We start from the raw sequence: 17,505 nt of genomic DNA on the forward strand, positions 1-17,505 counted from the left end.
CCAAACTTCTTCCATTTAAGAATTATGGAGGCCACTGTGATCTTGGGAACCTTCACTGCAGCAGAATTTTTTTTGGAGGTTTCCCCAGATCTGTGCCTCGACACAATCCTGTCTCTGAGCTCTGCAGGCAGTTCCTTCGACCTCATGGCTTGGTTTTTGCTCTGATATGCATTGTCAGCTGTGAGACCTTATATAGACAGGTGTGTACCTTTCCAAATCATGTCCAATCAATTGAATTTACCACAGGTGGACTCCAATCAAGGTGTAGAAACATCTCCAAGATGATCAAGAGAAATGGGAGGCACCTGGGATAAATTTTAAGTGTCATAGCAAAAGGTCTGAATACTTATGTAAATGTGATATTTCAGTTTTTTCTTTTTAATAAATATGCAAAACTTTCTAAAATCCTGTTTTCTCTTTGTCATAATGGGGTATTGAGTGTAGATTGATGAGGGAAAAAGGAATGTAAACGATTTCAGCATAAGGCTGCAACATAACAAAATGTGAAAAAAGTGAAGGGGTCTGAATACTTTCTGAATGCAATGTGTGTGTGTGTGTGTGTATATATATATATATATATATATATATATATATATATATATATATATATATATATATATATATATATATATATATATATCGATATTGTATCCCACTGATTGGCAAGATCTGCATCCGGACCTGAACCAAAATACCTTGTTCTTGTCATATATCCAATCCATCCACCAAGATACGTCATGACTCTGCCACAACGTTTTGACATATGTTGTACATTGTTTTTGACCCCATCTCTCAATGTTGAGGAATCGCTTTAAAAAAAAAAAAATTCGCATCCAGATCTGGATCTTCACCAAAATGGAATAATTTCGTCCTTTATGCACACTCAACCTGTCCATCAAGTTTCGTTAGAATCTGTCCATAACTTCTTGAGATATCATGAATGAATGAATATGAATGATCGTTTTAAGGCCATTTTTTTCCCCGCTAGAGCGGGGGTTAGCCTTGCGGGCCCCATGACAATCATGGTTCCCTGTATGAGGCAATGTTTTTATGGCCGGATGCCCTTCCTGACGCCAACCCTTTTAGTCGCCTCTTACGACACGCAGGGATACGGTGTACCTATTCTAAATCGGGGTACACACTGGGATTGAGATATCATGAGATATATCTTGTAATATCTTGAGATATCATGCTGTAATCTATATTGTTTTTGGCCATATCTCTCAAGGGTGAAGAATCACTTTAAAAGTTATAGCATCCAGATCTTCACCAAAATCTAATCAATTCGTCATTGTCACAATCTGTTCACCAAATTTCATCGGAATCAATCCATAACTTTTTGAGACATCCTGCTCACAGACAGACAACAGACAGACAGACAAACAGGGGTGGAAACATAACCTCCACCCACCTTCAGTGGTGGAGGTAATGACACAATAAATCTGTTAAACCCAATAAGCTGATCATCAAACATGCTGAGATTGACACAATATAAAGCAGCAACCAAATTTGTGCAGACATTGGCAGAACAGCACGTGTTTGGCCCATTAAGGAAATTCGGCAATGAAGTAGCTCTGACTCACTTCACTATTTGAGCAAAACAGCAGAGCAAGCAGGTGAGGGGCTTGAGCTTTAAAAGAAGTGGGTTTTTCAGGAAAGTCACAACAATCATACTGTAATGTAGCTATAGCATATGTGTGTATGCATGTATGTGTGAACGTATGTATGTATGTATGTAACCCAAACTCTTAGGATTGCATTTTTCATAAATTAGAATGAGTACACGACGTTTTTGGGGAAACTGAAGCTAGAAGTCAATTGTAAAGATATATGTGCAGTTTGTGCACACAAAATAATTTAATTTGAAACCAAGTAAACAAAAGGGAGGCACTCAGGAACGAAAAAATAATGAAAGGATGTCGTATTGATACTTGACTGTATGTTCCCAAATGGAAATCATGAGGACTGGATATACATTGCTGTCACTGCTGAATGTGGAGAAAGAAATGATTATTAGGAACCTGATTTTCCATAAGTAAACCAAACTTGAGAACAGTACTTAAATGTAGTGGCCCATAGATGGGCACTTCAGCTTGTGCTTTCAAATATAATTGGTTCATTCATGCATCCACTCCCGGTGTGTACCCTGGTTTAGAATAGGTACACCATATCCCTGCGCGTCGTAAGAGGCGACTAAGAGGGTTGGCGTCAGGAAGGGCATCCGGCCATAAAAACATTGCCTCAAAAAGAGAACCATGACAATTACAACTACATATGGGCAGGGCACAGCCCGAAGTGGAGATCGGTTTCTGAGGTTTGGGACATGGAATGTAGGGACAATGACAGGGAGATCAGGAGAAGTGGTGGAAGTATTGGTCAGAAGAAGAGTGGACATATGTTGTGTGCAAGAGACGAGATGGAAGGGAAGTGGTGTGAGAATGGTGAAGGGCAGGCAGGGACAGAAATACAAGTTTGTGTGGCAAGGGTGCCCGTAGGGCATGAATGGTGTTGGTGTCCTGTTTTCTGAGGAGTTTGTAGACAGTGTGGTGAGTGTGACTAGAGTGAGTGATAGGTTGATGATGGTGAAATGATGATTGGAAAGCTCTTGGTGAACATCATCTCGGGATATGCTCCGCAGGTTGGTCGGAGCGATGAAGAGAAGGACAAGTTCTGGTGTGCGATAGAGAAGCTGATGGAAAACGTGAAAGATGAGGAAGTTGTTGTGGTAGGAGGAGACCTAAATGGACATGTGGGAAGGAGCATGGACGATTTTGAGGGAGTTCATGGGGGTTACGGATATGGTGTGAGAAATGGAGAAGGTGAAAGGATTTTGGAGTTTGCTGATGGAGCTGATTTGTTGATTTGTAATACTCAGTTCCAGAAAGAGGATAATAAGCTTGTGACATACACGTCAGGTGGGTCGACGACAACCGTTGACTACCTGATGGTGTGTAGGCGAGATAGGGGGCACCTCCGGGACACAAAGGTGATCCCGGGGGAGGAGGCTGTTTCATAATACCACTTGGTTGTCTGCGACATAAGGGTGAAAGGTGCGAGGAGAGCTCGGCGAGTGAAGTACCAACCGAGAATGAAGGTGTGGAGGTTGAAAGAGGTGACAGTAAGGGAGGCATTAAAAGAGAGGCTGAGTAGGGTAGAGGTTGATGTGGTTGAGCTTGAACGTGGTTGGATGTCAATGACAAAGTTAGTCTGTTGGGAGCCGTTGGTGAGGTATGTGGATGGACAAAAGGACCACCGAGGCACTCGGAAACATGGTGGTGGGATGATGAAGTTGGAAAGAGGATTGACGAGAAGAGGAAGAAGTTCCAGGAGTGGCAGAAGGCGAAGGGTACGGGAGCAGAAAAAGCAGAGCATGAAAGTTATAAGGCAGCCAAGAAGGCTGCAAAGAAAGAGGTAGCAAAGGCGCAGGAGGCATGTAGGAAAATGTTCGGAGAACGCTTGGATTCGGAAGAGGGTCAGAGAGCGGTATTCAGGATTGCAAAGCAGATAGCGAAAGAGAGGTGTGATGTGATGGGGGTGAGTTGCTTGAAGGATGAAGTGGGACAAATCATTGTGGACCCAGATGGAATTAAGGGCGATGGAAAAGATATATGGAAATGCTGCTGAATACAGACAATGAATGGGATGGCAACATAGAGAGTAACCCAGTTTTATGACCGGCAGAGAAGATAACTGAGAAGGAAGTTGAGGAAGCGATAAAAGCAATGAAGACTAGAAAAGCGGGAGGGCCGACGGGAGTTGTGGGAGATATGTTGAAGGCAGCAGGAAGTTGGGGTGTGAAGAGAATGACAGAGATCTGCAATCTGGTGGTGAAAGAAGGCCGCATTCCAGTGGATTGGGAACTGAGTACCCTCGTCCCTCTATACAAGGGGAAAGGTGACCCTCTGGAGTGTGGCTCGTACCGAGCGATAAAGTTATTGGAGCATGGAATGAAGGTATTGGAAAGGGTGTTGGAGAGGAGGATAAGGAAGAACGTGAAGATCGACGAAATGCAGTTTGGATTTATGCCAGGAAGAGGAACGACAGACGCGCTCTTTATTGTGAGGCAGTTGCAGGAGAAGTACATGGAGAAGAGGAAGAAGTTGTTTCTTGGGTTTGTTGATCTGGAGAAAGCATTCGATAGGGTTCCACGCGAAGTATTGACATGGGCATTGAGGAAGTTAGGAGTGGAGGAATGGTTGATCAGAGTCGTGATGGCAATGTACAAAATAGCGCGCACAGCTGTAAGGACGAAGGACGGGAACAGTGGTGAGTTTGAGGTGAAGGTGGGAGTGCATCAGGGGTCGGGGCTAAGTCCACTACTATTTGTAGCTGTGATGGAGGTGCTGGCTCAGAACGTAAAGGAGGGTTTACCGCGGGAGTTGTTGTATGCAGATGATCTGGTGTTGATTGCGAAAAGTGTGGATGGACTGAAGGAAAAGATGAACAAGTGGAAGGAATGTATGGAGACAAAAGGTCTGAAGGTGAATATCGGAAAGACGAAGGTGATGGCAAGTGGTAAAGGATGTGTTGAGGTGGAAAGAACTGGGAAGTGGCCATGTGCTGTGTGCAGGAAGGGTGTCGGAGTGAACTCCATTCAATGCACAATGTGCGCTGAGTAGGTTCATCAAAAATGCAGTGGTCTGAGAGGGTCATTAACCAGTGTGGCAGCTACATTCAAATGTAAGGTGTGCACAGAGGGAGCTGCAGATGGAGGAAATGTTGAATTGGATCTTGGAGACGGCGTGAAGCTGGAAGGTGTGAAAACATTTTGCTACCTCGGAGACATGCTGAATGGAGAAGGTGGATCAGACTCGGCATCGGTTGTGAGAGTGAGATGTGCATGGAAGAAGTTTCGGGAACTGAGTGGTGTGCTGATGAGGAGGGGAGTGTCGTTGAAGCATAAGGGAAAGGTGTATGCTGCATGTGTGAGAAATGTTATGATTTATGGGAGCGAGACATGGGTAATGAACGTAGAGCAGCAACGAAGGCTGGAAAGGGTGGAAATGCGAATGGTTCGGTGGATGTGTGGAGTATCATTGACAGAGAGGAAGACAAGTGATGAATTGCGAAAGATGATGGGAATAGAGCCTGTGATTGATGCTGTGAAGAGGAACAGGTTGAGATGGTTTGGTCATGTGTTGAGGAAGGATGAAAGTGACTGGTTGAGAAGAGTGATGGAAATGAATGTCGAAGGAAGTAGAGGACGGGGAAGACCGAGAAAGACTTGGCTAAAGATGGTGGAAGAAGAAATTCGGGCAAGGGGGTTAACAAGGAGAGATGCAGAAAATAGGGCAAAATGAAGATTGTCATTGGGACCGCAAGGCTAACCCCCACTCTAGCAGGGAAAATGGCCTTAAAATGCATGTTGTTGTTGTGTTGTATGCATCCACTCCACATGCACCCAAGTTGTCTTGTTGTCCAAATGTTTTTTTGTTTGTGCTGATAATGGCATTGGCTTGCCACATTTTCACAAAGCATTGACAATTATAATCATGAAATGTTTTGATACTTCTTGTTATGAATTACAACCTGCCTAAATGCAAGGTGCCAAAGATGCGTCTCACTTCTCGTAAAGGATGATGGCATCATTCTGAGCCTCCTGACCATCGTACTGGCCAGCCTTGGCTACCAGCTGCGACTGAAAGTCGTGTGCGGTGAGCCAGAAGCGTAGCACACTCACACCACCCTCCTTTTCCATATACTGCAGACCATGAAAACAGAGGACATGATGGTTAATAGAAAGCAGAAACAAAACTAGACAATTGTGAAACAAAATAATTGTTACAAGAAGAGAAATGAGCATTTTCTTCCCTATTGCCTAAGGTTCAAGGAAGAGCTTGTACAAAAGTGGTATCAAACGTTTTCACCAAAGTTAAACATGTATTGAGTACTACTTGGTGCATAACCATGTAACATGTGATGACTGTGCACAACTGGTATTAACTGACTAATATATTTGTTTGCTTTCATGATCCAGGGAGGTACCGCAGTATTCCCAAAGACAATGGCTACCGAGGACGAATTATTCAGGCAGTGTGAAGGCAGCCAGAGTTTAAAGAAGATTGTGTGGCATGTATGTTGATGCGTACACGTGTCAAAGTAACATCAGGAAATAGGTAAAACACTTCAAGGATGGCAGAACAGACATTGTTGACAAGCCTCACACAGGCCGACCACAGATAACTGTGAATGCATCAAATAAAGAGAAGGTTGAAGCAATTCTTAAAGATGACATGAGGACATGTGTTCAGGATATTGTAGTTGAATTGAATGTTGGTCTTCATGTAGTGTAGGAAATATTAAGTAAACTGGGATACCACACCAAGATTCTGACAGATGCCCATATCAGTCCCATTGGGAAATTTCAGAACAGTTCCTCCAAAAACATGCTGCAGAGGGAGATTCATTTCTGCTGAAAATAGTAACGGGGAATGAAACCCGATTTCATCAATTTGAACCACAATTCAAAAGGGAGAGTATGGAGTATCGTTACACAGAAAAATCAACCAATAATTTTACGAATCGCCTTCCCACCTCATGGGAAAACATGAATGCTGACCGTTACATTGCCACTCTGAATAAAGTTGAAACATACACTTCGTGACAAGTGGCAACGTGGAGTGACCATTTTACACTGCGTGTAGAGGACCATTTTACACCTTTGTACCGCCATAAATGAAACGCCGCACGAGTGCTCGTTTCAATTCCAGCGACGTAGTGCTAGTGGGCAAGCGCTACCCTCTTGGTTGACGGAGCCCAGTCCAACTCTACTGAGACGAGTGGTCAAAGTAAATATGAGCCGTTGGTGGATCGCGTGGAAATTCTGGAAGCAAAGGCGGAATACGCACACGTTAGGTTGCCTGACGGACGCGAGACTACCGTATCGGTCCGACATCTCGCGCCCTGCGGAGAAAGGAATCGGCAGGCTGACGAGGATGACAAGGTTGATGGGATCTCGGATTTCCCCATCAGAATGGAGTCGCGGCATGGTTCAGTCGGGGATGATGTGATTAAGGTTAACGCCAAGGTTCCTGAGATTATGGTTCCGTCGATGTCGGGAAGCCCTCAAAGAAAGCGGTCCGATGAGAGTGACCCTCCATTTGTGAGTTCTGGGGACCCAGGGACTGAAGGGGTTTATCGTACCCGTTCTGGTAGATTGTGCCAGCCGCCCACTCATTTTGGATGGCAGATATCTGCACTCTGTTACGTTGTTTCTTTGTTTATTTGCTATTTTCTTGCCAGCTTGTTTTTTAATGGAGGGAGAATGTGATGAAATATGAAGAGGAAGATTCGGTTGTGGGATGATACTTGAGGAGTTGATATATAATGGAATGAAGTGGGAAGGAGGTGGGGTTTTGCTGCACTTCTGTATTCTGTGAGCGGACACTTGAGTAAGGTAAGATGGGAATATTAATTGTCACTTGCTTGCTTAAGATGAGTTGGGAATGCAATTTCGTTCTTTCTTTGTAGTTCTTATGATATTTTTTTAATTTTGTGTTATAGGGTAAGTGCAGATAGATTTCAATAAAGCCTCGTATCTGGGAAAGAGGTCTCGACTTAATTTTACAACAGTTGGGAAATATATTTGGAGGAGTAGAGCAGCTAAGATAATCCAATATCTGTTTATTGAATTGATCATTGTTATTGGCAATAGTTTTAGTGGTGGCTTGTATGAAAGCCTTGGTGACAGTTTGCCTGAACAAAATAACTAACCATGAAATGGTGCTTAGAGAAGAACCAAATGCGAACTCAGAGGAGGAGGACCTCTATGGTGACTTGGATAAAGAAATAATACAACTGAATCAAATAATGATACAGATGGACAGCGCAGATTCAGAATGATAAGATAAAAGAATGTTATGTATTGTGCCAGTCTTATAAGGCCAGTGAACTAATATCACCAAAGTTTGAATCCAGGAAAAAACTGACGTGTCTTCAAGTACCATTTAAAAAACCAAACACTATTTGTAGAAACTATTGACTAACTTAAGTAAAATAAAAAAAAGTGGGGAATTTATGATGATAAATAGATCATGTATAGTTGATTGGGGCTAGATATTCTTGTTGGTGATTTTAACCATATTTACGTATTATTAATGAATTTTTGATCATTTATAAATTAAATGCATGAGTTAAGCATTTGTGAGATATATGAAGCATTCATTTTATACTTGTTTGGTAATAATAATAGGAAAATTGTTGATATAGAAGTTAGGATAGTGATTAAAACTCCTCGTTGACTTGTATTTGAGGACCGAACCACCTTTAGAGGCCATTTTTCCCTGCAGAGCAGGGGTTGGCCTTTTTCGGGCACCATGGTCCCCTTTTTGAAGCAATGTTTTATGGCCGGATGCCCTTCCTGCCGCCACCCTTGTTAGTCGTTGTATTTGAGGACCACATAATTTTAATTTGTCAAACAATTAATCAGAAGGTTTGGGATATCTGAGTTGTTAAATATTTGGTGCTTTGTCATTATGAACAAACCCACAAATGTAAAAGACTGACTTTATTTTCTTCTCAAAATGTCAGCCTGAGAGCACGTTAAAAGCTATTTCGAGTCCTGTTTTAAATATACATCTGATTTTGGACCGTATGTCTGTGATATATATGAAAATTTAATCTTTGAATGTTTTAAAGGAAAATAGCAAACTGTTGAATATGAAGCTGTAATAAGATAAATATGATCAGTTAGAGCATGGTAACGTCATGTTAAGGCGTACTCACTCTATCTGGTCCAGAGTGTGTTGAGAGCAGATTCAGATAGGGCTGAATGAAGAGACCAGCTCGCATTTAAAGAAATGAAGTGATAACTGCTTCGGGAAGAGTTACGAGCAGTAAATCTGGCCAAAGACAGGGATAATTTTGGCATACACCTACCTCCGAAACATCAGTGTGGTATGAAGTGTAATCCCGTAGGATTTGTTTGTTAAAATTGATTTTTTTGCATTTTCAGCTTGATTTGGAGTCCTGATGTTGAAAAATGATGGGGTTCAAATTTTCCTGTCCCTAGATCTCATTCTAGAGCCCCCTGTCTTCTGGGACCCTACCCCCCCATCCGGAACTGAACTCATAGCAAAGGTACCATCCTCTAGAAGATTTGGAGAAATTATGTCCACCATCACCACGGGGAACTCATGTGACCATTCGTCTGAACCACACTGTTATGCATGAGCTATAAGCGACAACCTGCTTCAGTTCAGTGCCTGGAACATCCATCGTGGCAGCAGCCAAATGGGAACTCATGTCAACAGTCAAGGGCTTTTCTTCCATTGGCATGACAACATGTTACCTGCAACTCCTACCGGATGTTTGGACTGGATGTCATTACTCCATCGACTGCCAAGGAACCAAGTCCTGAATGGAACTGCTGACCAGCGTGGAGTTGTAAGCGGATGGCCTTGCCTTTTCTACACTGGGCCTCCATGACTCCACTGGCTGTTTCTGGCATGGGCTATGGACCACTTGGACAAATGGTCCTAACGTCTCCATCGATGCACCTTTAATCTCAGGCCCACACCTGGCATCGTTTGGATGATCAAGCAACATCTCATCTGCACCCTCTGCCCACTCACGTTGTGTGAAAGGCAGATCAACTGCAACTGGATGATAGCCTTGGTCAAGATCTACTAAGCCTCACTGCAAGAGTGGCAATGATGCTATGTACGGAGGTCATTTTATGATCTTGCCCACCTCCTACGCACAATTGTGTAGGTGCTACCAAGACACCAAAAGGAGATGGTCCACACTTGATTTTCGACCACATAAGTGATCGGTCTTTTTTTCAAACAGAGTTCCAGCATTCACTTTGCAGCAAAGCATCCTGGAATCATAATTGCCAAATGGTGCAGGTGTTGAACATCGAATCATTCTGACAGTATCACCCAGATAATGGTGAAACGGATAAAGGAAATAATAGTGATAACCTTTATTTTGAACTGGAAAATTTGTGCATGTGTATGAGGTGAAGTTTGTTTGCAGAGATACTTGTGCTGCTAACTGATGTTAAAGCAATACACATCTGATGGAGTAGCGTGTGGTACGCACTCTGCTGGCACAACATCTACCAGGCATTGCAGACAACCTCATATGGCCGTATAATCAACAGTGACTCACTTGAATACAATAAACTGAACTGTTAACAACGGATGGATTCAACGAACATGAAAACGCCCATTAACGACCAGATCTTCTCATATGGATGGTGTATGCCGCCTTAGGTAAACGGGAAATTGACATCCAAATTTTGTAATTTGAGGACCTTTTAATTGTTGTTTAATTAATTGCTTTAATTTAAACAAAACAAAAAAATGAAGGAATGTAGAAATATAAAACTTCTAAGTAAGCGACTTATCGCGGGCATTCCAATTGAAACCTGTCCCCTCGTCCTCTTAATGAATAAAATGCATTATAATGACAACAAACTCCGATGTATTGTTACAACTGATACGATACAACGATCAATACAATGATGTTACAACGATTGATAGATAGAAATAGTTCAGTTATTTGATGAATCTTAACAATACCACGCTATAGTTTATAAGAATCTTGAAGAAAAAGATTAATTATATTATTATTAAGGATGTGTGTGTGTATATATATATATATATATATATATATATATATATATATATATATATATATATATATATATATATCTACGGTTTTCAGAACCGGCACTTGTAAATAATAATCCATTATAAATAATGCCCTGTAAATATTCCCATTTTCCAAAGGTTAAAGGTCGCACCCTAATTAGTCCATATACAACACGTATGGCACCATAGGAACTCTAGTTATTTCATTAGTATGTGTTTCAGGTAAGGCTCTGTTTCCAATAGTTTGACTCTGCGTTGCATTAATTACATAAGATAGGTCCTTCAATCACGTGCATTTTGATCTCTCTCTCTCCAAGCTACTCCATCATGTGCACCGACAGGCGGGGTTTGTCTCTCTCCCTCCAAGCTACTCCATCATGCGCCCCTACAGGCGGGGGTTGTCTCTCTCTTGCTATTACGCGCCTTAGTGCTTGCTTGCTAGCAGCGTTCGCTGCATCAAACGCCATTGCGCACGCGGTCCGGCTGGCGAAGAAGGGCGGAGCGCGGGGAGGAGGCGTGCCCCCCCCCCCCCGTCGACTCATCATCAAAGGTGGAGCCAGCGAGCCCTCGCCGACCAACCAGGGCTGAGGTAAGCTCGCTAGTGGGCGTAGCCATATGAAGGCGGCTTGATTTAAACACGCGAGATATAAGCGCGAGCGCGAAGCCCTATTACGGACTGCGCAGGGGAGGGTGGATTGTCACGTTACGGAGAGAACGGCGCCGAGGAGCCAGCAATCGTATCGGACTGCGCCGGGGACTTCTGTTGAACTGCAGCATGTTATGAACGTTGAGGGAGAGAAAGCCGAATACCTTCCCCGATATATGAACACCGCTAAGTAAGGTCCGCTCGCGTGCAACAATATACGAGCAGCGCTACGTGCCGGGTTTCGCCGCGGAGCTGGAGCGTGGTATCGGAACCGGAGCGTGGACCGAGCTGGAGCGTGGATCGGAGCCGGAGCCCATGCCATCCTTCTGCTTGGACCTTCCCTCCCTGCCACCATTACTCCTGCCGTGTAAGTCTGTTTGTGTTGTCCTGGGGCGTGATAATTAAGACTGTTTAAGATTGCCCTGTGTCTGCTTCTTCCTCTTCCTTGAACATTCCCTTCTTTCGTTTCCTCTTCTAATTGTACAAGTTGTTAATAAATTGCCCTGTTCTTTCTGTTTTCTCCTTATTCGATCGTCTTCGTCTTTTCTCTCCATTGAGTACCTGTGGCACGATTCGGAACCGCTTTAATCGGGTTTAGTCCTTTTGTTAATGGCTCGGGCTTCGGATTGCTAACCGCTCGGCAAATTCCATCTTGTCCGTGGTCCGAGCGGGAATTATCTCCCTGCTTTGCGGAGAAATTGGCACGCAGGTATTTGGGACCTCCATTGACCAATCACCCTGGCCAATCTCGACCGCAGAGGAGCGTTATAGTTTCCAGGATCGGGGGACGGCCAGCTTAAAAGACAAGGGGATTAACCCCCCCCCCCCCTTGGTAACGGGACTGCCGACCCCGAATCCACAACAAATATATATATATATATATATATATATTTCTTTGTATTACATTTAATCAAGCTTAGGAATTTAAAAGTAGAACTCAGACTCTGGTTGACTCAAGAGTTGCCTTTGTATCTCTCTCATTCATTTGCAGTCCTATGTAAATACTATTTTGGGGATAAGATCTGTGAAAGCTTTGTTGTACAAAGAAGACAACCTTCTTCTCTCATCAAGTGACCCACTGAGAAGATAATGGCTTAATCAAGGATCCCTCATCCTCAGGCATACCCCCTCCCACTCCCTACTTTCTTGTCAGTAATTCCTCGTCCCCCAAACTACCCCTCCCAAATCCCTTATCAGAATCCCTCGTCCCCCGATCTCCTCCCCCCTCAATCAAATCTTCTCCCCTTGTCTTGAATTACTATTAATGAAGCAAAAACAGCGGAATCGGGGAAGAATACTCGTTTCGACCCAGGGTCCTTGTGCTGTATGAGTTGGTTAGACTATGTATTTCTGTTGTAACCGAATGAGTATTTTTCCCAGTGTTATTAAATTTTTACAAGTGGTCAATGCGTGGACATGGCTTTGTTTATGTACACAAATTGTTCGACAACAGCGTGAAAGCATTTGCAAATAGTTACAAAAACAGGGTATTGTCTAAAATGCAAATTAGAGCAACAGGACAGTCATGTACAACAACAACAACAACATGCATTTTAAAGGCCATTTTCCCTACCAGAGCGGGGGTTAGCCTTGCACTCCCCATGACAATCTTCTCCATTTTGCCCTATATTCTGCATCTCTCCTTGTTAACCCCCTTGCCCGCATATCTTCTTCCACCATCTTTAGCCAAGTCTTTCTCGGTCTTCCCCATCCTCTACTTCCTTCTACATTCATTTCCATCACTCTTCTCAACCAGTCACTTTCATCCTTCCTCAATACATGACCAAACCATCTCAACCTGTTCCTCTTCACAGCATCAATCACAGGCTCTATTCCCATCATCTTTCGCAATTCATCATTTGTCTTCCTCTCTCTCAACGATACTCGGCACATCCGTCGAACCATTCGCATTTCCACCCTTTCCAACCTTCGTTGCTGCTCTACGTTCATTACCCATGTCTCGCTCCCATAAATCATAACACTTCTCACACATGCAGCATACACCTTTCCCTTCAGCTTCAACGACACTCCCCTCATCATCAGCACGCCATTTAGTTCCCGAAACTTCTTCCATGCACATCTCACTCTGGCAACTGTTGCCGAGTCTGACCCACCTTCTCCATTCAGCATGTCTCCGAGGTAGCAAAATGTTTTCACACCTTCCAGCTTCATGCCGCCTCCAAGATCCAACTCAACATTTCCTCCATCTGCAGCTCCCTCTGTGCACCCCTTACATTTGAATGTAGCTGCCACACTGGTTAATGACCCTCTCAGACCACTACATTTTTGATGAACCCACTCAGCGCACATTGTACATTGAATGGAGTTCACTCCGACACCCTTCCGACACACAGCACAGGGCCACTTCCCAGTTCTTTCCACCTCACCACATGCTTTACCACTTGCCATCACCTTCGTCTTTCCGATATTCACCTTCAGACCTTTTGTCTCCATACATTCCTTCCACTTGTTCATATTTTCCTTCAGTCCATCCATACTTTCCGCAATCAACACCAGATCATCTGCATACAACACCTCCCACGGTAAACCCTCCTTTACGTTCTGAGCCAGCACCTCCACCACAGCTACAAATAGTAGTGGACTTAGTACCGACCCCTGATGCACTCCACCTTCACCTCAAACTCACCACTGTTCCCGTCCTTCGTCCTTACAGCTGTGCGCGCTCTTTTGTACATTGCCATCATGACTCTGATCAACCATTCCTCCACTCCTAACTTCCTCAATGCCCATGTCAATACTTTGCGTGGAACCCTATCGAATGCTTTCTCCAGATCAACAAACCCAAGAAACAACTTCTTCCTCTTATCCATGTACTTCTCCTGCAACTGCCTCACAATGAAAAGCGCGTCTGTCGTTCCTCTTCCTGGCATAAATCCAAACTGCATTTCGTCGATCTTCTCTTTCTTCCTTATCCTCCTCTCCAACACCCTTTCCAATACCTTCATTCCATGCTCCAATAACATTATCGCTCGGTACGAGCCACACTCCAGAGGGTCACCTTTCCCCTTGTATAGAGGGACGAGGGTACTCAGCTCCCAATCCACTGGAATGCGGCCTTCTTTCACCACCAGATTACAGATCTCTGTCATTCTCTTCACACCCGAACTTCCTGCTGCCTTCAACATATCTCCCACAACTCCTGTCGGCCCTCCAGCTTTTCTACCCTTCATTGCTTTTATCGCTTCCTCAACCTCCTTCTCAGTTATCTTCTCTGCCGGTCCTAAAACTGGGTTACTCTCTATGTTGCCATCCCATTCATTCTCTGTATTCAACAGCATTTCCATATATCTTTTCCATCTTCCTTTAATTCCATCTGGGTCGACAACGATTTGTCCCACTTCATCCTTCAAGCAACTCACCCCCATCACATCACACCTCTCTTTCGCTATCTGCTTTGCAATCCTGAATACTGCTTTCTGACCCTCTTCTGAATCCAGGCATTCTCCGAACATTTTCCTACATGCCTCCTGCGCCTTTGCTACCTCTTTCTTTGCAGCCTTCCTGGCTGCCTTATAACTTTCATGCTCTGCTGTTTCTGCTCCCGTACCCTTTGCCTTCTGCCACTCCTTGAACTTCTTCCTCTTCTCGTCAATCCTCTTTCCAACTTCATCATCCCACCACCATGTTTCCGAGTGCCTCGGTGGTCCTTTTGTCCATCCACATACCTCACCAACGGCTCCCAACAGACTAGCTTTCATTGACATCCAACCACTTTCAAGCTCAACCACATCATCCTCGACCCTACTCAGCCTCTCTTTTAATGGCTCCCTTACTGTCACCTCTTTCAACCTCCATTCTCGGTTGATACTTCACCCGCCGAGCTCTCCTCGCACCTTTCACCCTTATGTCGCAGACAACCAAGTGGTGCTGTGAAACAGCCTCCTCCCCGTGTCCCGGAGGTGCCCCCTATCTCGCCTACGCACCATCAGGTAGTCAACGGTTGTCGTCGACCCACCTGACGTGTATGTAACAAGCTTATTATCCTCTTTCTGGAACTGAGTATGACAAATCAACAATTCAGCTCCATCAGCAAACTCCAAAATCCTTTCACCTTCTCCATTTCTCACACCATATCCGTAACCCCCATGAACTCCCTCAAAACCATCCATACTCCTTCCCACTGTCCATTTAGGTCTCCTCCTACCAAAACAACTTCCTCATCTTTCACGTTTTCCATCAGCTTCTCTATCGCACACCAGAACTTGTCCTTCTCTTCATCGCTTCGACCAACCTGTGGAGCATATCCCGAGATGACGTTCACCAAGAGCTTTCCAATCATCATTTTCACCATCATCAACCTATCACTCACTCTAGTCACACTCACCACACTGTTTACAAACTCCTCAGAAAACAGCACACCAACACCATTCACGCCCTCCAGGCACCCTTGCCACATAAACTTGTATTTCTGTCCCTGCCTACCCTTCACCATTCTCACACCACTTCCCTTCCATCTCGTCTCTTGCACACAACACATGTCCACTCTTCTTCTGACCAACACTTCCACCACTTATCCTGATCTCCCTGTCATTGTCCCTACATTCCATGTCCAAAACCTCAGAAACCGATCTCCACTTCGGGCTGTACCCTGCCCACATGTAGTTGTAATTGTCATGGTTCTCTTTTTGAGGCAATGTTTTTATGGCCGGATGCCCTTCCTGACGCGAACCCTCTTAGTCATCTCTTACGACACGCAGGGATACGGTGTACCTATTCTAATCCAGGGTATACACTGGGAAACGTTTAAAACATGGAAATTCTGGAGGGGGGGGGGGGGGGGTGGTGGCATCAGCATCACGGCTGCGGTTTAAACATATTTAAATAATATTTAAACAAAACAATGAAAAACAATCTGGGAAAAGTCTCTAAGTGAGAACGTGGATTTGAGAAAGCAGGAGCAGAGGTGGAAGAAAAACGAGATATAGGGGGCGGGGCACAAGTCGAGACGAGGAGGAGAGCGAACAAGCACGTGTCCGGGAGGAGAGAAAGAATTAATATAGAATTTTTTTTTGTTTGTTTGTTTATTTGTTTGTTCTGTTTTCAAAACGCTGGACAAAGGGTAAGATGTTCGTGAGAGGTAGGGGGGAGAAATGAAAATCAAAGAAACAAGCAAATACTATGAAGGAAAGAACCCATATTCACAAAACACTGACGGGGGGGGGGGGGGGGGGGGGGAGCCCGGAGAGACCAGGCCGCACACGGGGTGCGAACCAAAAAAAACCGACTAATTACACACAAATTTGCAACAACTACAAAACCAAAACCAAATAGAAACATACAATAACACATACACAACAAAATACCCAGCGGAAATTTGACAAAGATGAACGGGAAAACACTCAAACTTTGATGCCGTGGAGAGATCGAAGCAAGCCTCGTCGCTCGAGGGACCGGAAGTCGGAAGCAACAGGACACGTAGATTACCAGAATCTGTTTTCCACACAACACAACACAACACAACACAACACAACACAACAGGCATTTTAAGGCCATTTTCCCTGCAAGAGCAGGAGTTAGCCTTGTGGTTCCCATGACAATCTTCTCCATTTTGCCCTATTTTCTGCATCTCTCCTTGTTAACCCCCTTGCCCGCATTTCTTCTTCCACCATCTTTAGCCAAGTCTTTCTTGGTCTTCCCCGTCCTCTACTTCCTTCTACATTCATTTCCATCACTCTTCTCAACCAGTCACTCTCATCCTTCTTCAACACATGACCAAACCATCTCAACCGGTCTCTCTTCACAGCATCCATCACAGGCTCTATTCCCATCATCTTTCGCAATTCATCATTTGTCTTCCTCTCTCTCAACGATACTCCACACATCCACCGAACCATTCGCATTTCCACCCTTTCCAGCCTTCGTTGCTGCTCTACGTTCATTATAGTCTAGTTGCCGCCCTTATATGTCCTTTATGAGACCCTGCAATGTTAACTCCTGCAAACCTTTTTCACGGAAATGTGTTCGATATAGTTAGGAGAGTCAAATTAGCTTGGTTGCTACTTGTGCAATGTTGAGCATTTCTCAGAATTCAAGATGGCGGCTGCCGCTATCTTGGATGTTGGCCAATTTTCAACTTTTGATCTCGATGACCTAGACTCCTAGAGGGTCGTGTAATACCTCTTTCCAGGGGTTTTAGAGTACGAGTCCATTTCTGGAGTTATTTTTTGGATGAAAGTTATGACTTATTAACTGAATACTAATGTCAATGTGATATTTCAGTTTTTTCTTTTTAATAAATTG

At 44.1% G+C, this 17,505-nt stretch overlaps 1 protein-coding gene across 4 annotated transcripts in view; it reads right to left on the reverse strand.

The window, feature by feature from the left end:
- The window catches only part of AKAP10 (A-kinase anchoring protein 10), a 233,713-nt gene that overhangs the window by 64,754 nt on the left and 151,454 nt on the right, over positions 1–17,505 (reverse strand). For all 4 annotated transcript variants that reach the window (XM_078780237.1, XM_078780238.1, XM_078780236.1 and 1 more), the window contains one exon: positions 5,565–5,701. In XM_078780237.1, the coding sequence (XP_078636363.1) occupies positions 5,565–5,701 (137 nt within the window). The remainder of the gene's footprint in view (positions 1–5,564; positions 5,702–17,505) is intronic.

This window comes from Myxine glutinosa, chromosome 6 (assembly GCF_964187855.1).
Source record: "Myxine glutinosa chromosome 6, kmMyxGlut1.1, whole genome shotgun sequence".
NCBI classification, from domain to species: Eukaryota; Metazoa; Chordata; class Myxini; order Myxiniformes; family Myxinidae; genus Myxine; species Myxine glutinosa.